Here is a 6,735-nt window from a genome sequence, read left to right as displayed (position 1 = left end):
CTGTGCATGGGAGCCAGGGTGGGTGGAGCTGGGAATGTGGCGTGGGCTGCCCCAGGCAGGAGCAGGTGGGGCTTAGCCCCATGCAGAGTGCCATGGGGGCAGGTGTGGGCCAGATTGGGGGGAGGGGGTGGCAGACTGCACCTGCACCACACTGCCCAGGCAAGTTCTGTTGCATGCATCTCCCTTCCCTCCACTCTCAACCAGCTCTGGGGACCTAGTGTGCAGGCAAACCCTCACACATGTACACCCATCCCCCTACCCTCCACACACACACTACAAGATGAGCTACTATGCAGTCATTTCTATATACACTACTCAAAAAAACCTAAACCAGGTCAATTTTGTTTTAAATAAAATGACAGCGTGTTACAGTAGATGTTTGATTTTTAATATGATTTTTTTTTATCTGTAATTTGTTAAAATAAGATCTGAAAGATTTTATGTGCGTAGCCCACAACAGCTCTCAAACTCATTAAGTGGCCCTCCAGCCAAAACAATTTCCCACCCCTGAGTTAGAGCCACTGGTGCCCACATGGATTTATGCTTCTGCCGGACTGTGTCCAGTATCTGGTCTTGGAACAAGCAGTGCACGGATTGTTCCGTGTGGTGCAGCTATCAGAAACTCTTGTAACAGTTGCATACCCTACACAATTGGTTTTGAAAAACCTAATTTCCAAACTTCATTTAAAAAATTAAGCATCCAATCACTCATTTAGTCTTCTGTAACCCTTCATTGTGAGCTCAGTATTACAGTATAGGCAGTTTGTGTCCATTGACAACTGGACCCTTTGATATAATCATTACACAGTCAAATTATGTTGCACAGAATCCAGTTGTTGCCCAGCAACTGTAGCAGTCATCCACCACCTCAGGCCAATCATTACATCAGTCAACTTCCTTTTTTCTTCAGTATCAGGGAAGCTGCATCCACTTTTAACCCTCGCAAGTGGTACTATTGAAAATACTGAACATCTGCAAAGCAAGTAGGAAAAAACACTGCAGATCTAGTACTACCTGCAGTCATTGCCTGGATCAGCTCCTGCACTCTCCAGCTAAGACATGTCTTGGGGCTTTGAACCCCTTGTTTTAATCAAAGGTGTCACTTGGATCATAAAGGAGAGTATGTGAAAAGTCAAATTAAAATAGACCAACAAACCAACCAACCTACATTAAACATTACACATTCCCTCACTCATGGAGCAGTTATTACAGAATTTCACTCCTGTGAACTAGTCACCCCTTCATATAATTTTCCAACCTCTGCACAAGGCAACATTTTTATGTAAAATTTGCTTCAATTATTTAACTCATTCCTAGTCATTGCTTGGAAATTAGCTCAGTAATTACCTGAACTCACAACCAAAACTAAAGCACAAACAGCAGTAAAGCACAAAACTAAAGCACAAACAGTAGCTGCAACCTCATATCATGGCTCCTTGCCAAAGATGAGAAACAGTAGAGTAGGATTTTTAGGCAGCATAAAAGCAAAGGTAACAAATAATCACAGGATTTCAGTCATGTGATGACTGCATTAGTGAAAAAGAACGAACAGATGAACTAAACTGCACGTTAACAGTTTTATTCAATGATATGGTTCATTTTGACTGAATACACAGAATTTCTCTGAATACATTTATATATTCCTCTAAAGACTTCTTATTGATTGCTGGATAAAACGGAAGAAAAATGAAGCTATAAACATGTCTGTAACCATGTTTTACAAGAAGATTTTTTCACATCCAGAAGAGTAGTATCTCAGCCATGTCCAGATTTTACTGGAAATGGACATATAAATGCTGGAAACAATCCAAAATAAGGCATCTGAGAACTATACATCTCAACTAGAACTACTGCTGATTTCTTTAAGTAGTCTGTTATATGAAAACATTGCTTTCCACATAGGAGAATGGACTGCCTTGCAAATGGAAAGCAGTTGGGGGCTTCTGAATTTATATATGTGGATTTCCTTCCTCTGTTGTTAGAGTCAGGTCAGATTAGGGGTTGGAAAGTTATATACCATCAGAAATTTTAAATATTCACTTTACTGGGTCTATGTTAGCATTTAAATCAGAGTTTAATGGCACATCTGGAAACAAACGGAGTTCAAATTATTGTAGCTTATGTCAGGAGTTTTACTTTTTACCTTTGTCCCAATAAATGTTACATTCTAAGTAAAACTTAAAAATAAAAATACGTTAAAACTCCAATGAAAACCCAGCATAAACCACATTTTATGGACTTGGCTTTGTGCCCCTCTGCACAGATGATTCCCTGGGAAGGATAACATTCATCAGGTCCTGGACTGCAGTGGGAGTCTTATTGCCAGCTCGGCAAAATGACTCATTTCAGGTTGTTTGCTTCGCTTCTTGATGTATTCTAGTGTTTTAACCTAGAAGAGAGGAGAAGCACAAGTCCTTATGTATACTTTTCTTGAAACTGAATTTCTGTATGGACATATGAAAGCATTTCAGGTACTGAAAACTATTCTCCTTGCATCCAGAATTTCAGTTCTCTTAGACTGAATGGAAGGAATATTTTTTAAATGCAAGGAAAGCGCTCAGGCAGCCTAAATATAGAAGAGTTCACGTTTCCTAGGACTCATTCTTAAGGCATCTTCCAATCAAACAGTTCTTTAAAGAAATCAATATGCTCAATTTAAATGACAATGTTTTCATTTACGGAAGGTAATTAATCAGTTTATCTTTTTCACAATTATAAGTAAGATGCCTAAAACAACAAAGACCTGAGGAAGGCACTTTGTGCTTGAAAGCTTATCAGATGTTTCCCCAGTAATACAGTTGGTCCAATAAAGCATATTACCAAGAGAACCCTTGTTCCCTGAAGAAAGCACGCTCCTCGCTATCCTTACCATGGTCTTGGTGTCAGCAAAGCCATGCTTCTGAGCAAGGTTCCAGAGGTTGACAGACAGCTGGTTTAGTTTGTTGTTCCGTAGATCTCCGTGAGCTAGGATGGTATTAAAGAAATAAAGTGCCAATTGGCTCTGGCGCTTCAGGGTCTGCAGTAAAAAAAAAAAAAAGGCACACAACTTTTACAGCCAGCCTGCAAACAGGTCACATTCTGTAAGATCACACACTTCCAGAGAATCATTGCACTGACAACTGGACACATGCTCTGTAACTCAAGTCCTAAGGGAAGCTAGGACTTTGGTGCCTGTCCTCCCTGAAATCTTGCCACAATTTGACTAGAAATGTCTAGTCACTCAGCCCAATTCTAGACTAAGACAGGGTGCAACAGAAGTTGCCCCAGCCCCAATTTTTCCATCAGGTGTCAGTTGGGCTCAGGGACTACGTACTTCAACAGCTTGCACCCTGGACTCCTGAACATCATCGGCACCACCACCGCTCTGCTGTTCTTCATGCTCTCAGTACTGTGTGTGGCAGTGGCTCTAATACCTTGCAGAACTATTGGAAAAGTCCCAGAGTGCAAAACACACCTGAGATCAGAGCAGGCTTTGGGGTCCTGGTGGATCCATGAACATTAGCCCAAATTAAAGAGTTCAGAAGACTCTTGGACTGATGTTGACATCACTGGCATTGTTATTTACACCTGTACTGGAGACACTGCTGTTAAAAGACATGGCTGAGAGGTGGTGTGCCTGCAGCTGTGCTTTCTGCTCAGCTCACTTGAGGAGACTGCTAATTCAAAGCAGAACCCTAATCTTCCACAGACTGTATCCAGTGAAGAGTAGTTAAAAGTAACTGCACAATGTTGGTCACCCCACCACATCGATTAACCAATTGCAATCGTCATTAAAGCCCTCTCTGAATTCAACCAGTGTTATCTGTGGCCAGCAACAGTATTGCTGAGGGCATAAAACATGATCCATCACTTCCAGTAGAATCAGCTGCATATGCACTGAATCAAAAAGGAGGTGGCCTGTCCTGAGCATCCTCATTCTTGCAGCTAAATACAGGACAGGAAAGAAGATGCTCCCAGCTGAATGTGCGACTAAGTAGCAGTGTTAGGCACAGCAGCATGGCCTCAGGGACTAAACCTACAAACAGTCCCATCCTTTCCATTCAGTGGGTTTAATTCATGGTAACTAGTGGTAGCAAAATTGTGAGAACAGTATAATACTGGATCTTTACAACTGCATCTAATTTTCTGCCACTCATGATTTTTTTTGCTCATGCTGCTCCTTACATTGGGAAGTTCTCCAAACCTGCCATATGCTAACCTGCTGTCCAAAAACTCTGGACAACATGCCTGTTCAGTGACTCGGAGCCACCCTACAGTCCTGCTCAATGGACTTAGATGGCAAATTCCCAAGACAAAGGAGAATTCTATTCTTTGTTTAACCAGTTGATCTGCTACACAAGCTTGTGAGGATTTTACAAAAAATAAATCAAAAGTTGAACTGGCAAAGTCAAATATTATGTTGTACTGACTTATATAGTAAGAGGCCAGTCAAAACCAATACACATCACGTGGGCTCCTTTTCAGTAGATATACATCTTCCTTAAAATTTGTAAGATGCTGGCGTGCCAGGGATGGACGGCAGGAGAGCCACGAGGGGCCCAATCCTTGTTGTGGCAGCGCAGCCCCAGCTCCTTACCCACCATCCAGTTCAAGGTGCACAAGCCAAGCAAAGTGCCTTTGCATGCCATGCTGGCACCCATGCCAGGGGTTGCCTACCCCTGCTGTAAGGACCTTTCATCTCAACAGCCCCCAAAGCCATTTACAGCCTAACTACAAGCATAATTTTAACTGCTGTCAAAATGCAACCATCCCTGGATGCAAACATGCCCCTTCAGTCTGCCCTGGTAGCACTACACCAAAGGAAGACTAGCAATGAAGACAGCAAATTCTGAGGACACTATGAGTTGGCAGAGAGTAATTATCAGAACTGAAATACTGCCTGAGCACTGCAGTTTGTTCAACACCAATCCTGTTGAAAGAAAAAAATAAAAGCAACAAAGACTACCTGATGATGTTATATATCTGTATGCATACAGGATGGTCACATTGCACACTTAGTGGTCTTCTACATTTAAAGAACTATTTTAAATTTTAAACTATTTTCAGCTGTGATCAGTGTCATTTTCCGCTCTCGATCAGAGTGACCAGCTATGTGTGCACGCCGGGTCTGACCACGGGTCGCTTTCGTCGCTCTGCACGCGGGCTGTGGCCAGCAGCCCGGGCAGGCTGGGTCGGAGAGGGAAGTCGCCGAGCTAGAATTAGGCACAGACATGTAACGGTTGATTTTAAGATTATTTTACTTACACCGAGATGGTCGTGGTGTAGGCTGAGAACTTGCTTGAGTTGCGGTTACAACAGACAAACAATCACGTGGAGTTTGCTAGGCTCCACGCAGACAGAACACGAACAATCACGTGGAGCTTGCTAGGCTCCACGCAGACAAACTCCGGATGTCCAGGACAAGCACGCATAAAACTCATCGTTACGTCTTATAGTAGGCTCCGTTCAAAGACGGGAAGAGGTGGGCGGTGGATCAGGCCGCCAAACTCCTCTGAGCGACACACAGGGTTTCTATTACCCTGCCGTGCACACCCAGAGTCCCCACGAGATGGATGCGGAGTCCTCTTCAGCTTGGGCGGAAACTGCTCAAGCCTCTTATACGGCTAGCAGGCCAATCGCTAGCTGCCACGTGTGAATAATTTAGAACTAGCCAATTGCGGGGCACAAATTTGCATACGACAAGCGGGAAACCTTTGCACCGTGCATTTCTGTGTTGCAAAGGAAATGCACCCTGCAAAGATCGCTGCAAAGTGGCGGGAACACTTCCCTGCACGCGGGTTCTCTGCGCAGCAGAACTCCTCCATGCAACGAAGCTGCAAACCCACGGGGATAATTCTTAGTGCCGAAGCACACACAAAAAAAATCAGACCTTTGGGTCATGACATCCCCCCTTGCTGAAGGCACAATAGAATTATATTTCAAACCTATGATCCGGGTTATTCACTGCTCTGTCAATGGTTCGCGAAACTAAACGAGCATAAACAAAATCAGTCAACAATAAAAGTTTGTCCTCAAGGGATCGAATCAAATAATAGCCGGCACACACACATATACATAAAATCACATTCATAACAAAAAACTGAACGATCATGACTTCAGTGGGCGTCATGGTGGAATCGCGCATCAGGCCTTTGTTCCTCTCGGTGATGTTGTCCCTCTCGGGGCCTCTCTCCACCACGCACTCCGAATCCCAGATCTGTAAAAGAACTCTTAAAATGGTTATTCAATACTATCTATAAAATCACATAGGACCGCACGATAATGCAGTCGATTAAACTTATCAGTACTATTAAATACAAATATATAAACACGATTTTATACTGGACAGCTCTCTTCTCTTTTCCGACTCAGCAACTCGACGAAATCGTCGATGAGTCGTCGTCACCTTCTTCTAGATAGTGAAAACCTAACCCGTAGGCTAGCTGCCCTTGTCCCGCGTCTCCTAAAATCCGAAGCTGTCTCTTATTAAGTCCAGAACACTGCAGGAGGTATCCAAACATGTATCTCTCCTCCTGTGTTCTCTGGCATAATAGTGGACGCTCGGATTCGCGGTGTTTCGTGTTCTGAGCCTCAGTCGGGCGTTGACACACCCGATCACTGGATAGTCTTGGCTCCATGAGGACGCGCAGTCTTGACAACTGATGAAGGAGACTACTCACAGGATGATCGACCAGTGGGTTTAGCACAATTCGCAGAACCACGATGTTTCTTTGCCCGTAAACTTTAAGGCAACTA

General features: G+C 43.6%; 1 protein-coding gene across 1 annotated transcript in view; it reads right to left on the bottom strand.

Annotated features, from left to right (window-relative positions):
- Nucleotides 1-1,563: 1,563 nt before the first annotated feature.
- VPS35L (VPS35 endosomal protein sorting factor like) overlaps nucleotides 1,564-6,735 on the bottom strand; it is a 110,596-nt gene continuing 105,424 nt past the window's right edge. Inside the window, exons 30-31 of the mRNA XM_019494745.2 lie at nucleotides 2,870-3,016; nucleotides 1,564-2,389 (exon numbers count right to left, since the gene is read on the bottom strand). Coding sequence (XP_019350290.1) covers nucleotides 2,291-2,389; nucleotides 2,870-3,016 — 246 coding nt within the window. The 3' untranslated portion in view covers nucleotides 1,564-2,290. The remainder of the gene's footprint in view (nucleotides 2,390-2,869; nucleotides 3,017-6,735) is intronic.

This window comes from Alligator mississippiensis, chromosome 13, assembly GCF_030867095.1.
Source record: "Alligator mississippiensis isolate rAllMis1 chromosome 13, rAllMis1, whole genome shotgun sequence".
In the NCBI taxonomy this organism is placed as follows: Eukaryota; Metazoa; Chordata; order Crocodylia; family Alligatoridae; genus Alligator; species Alligator mississippiensis.
The sequence above is the reverse complement of the archived record's forward strand: the minus strand, read 5'-3'. Positions and strand labels throughout refer to the sequence as shown.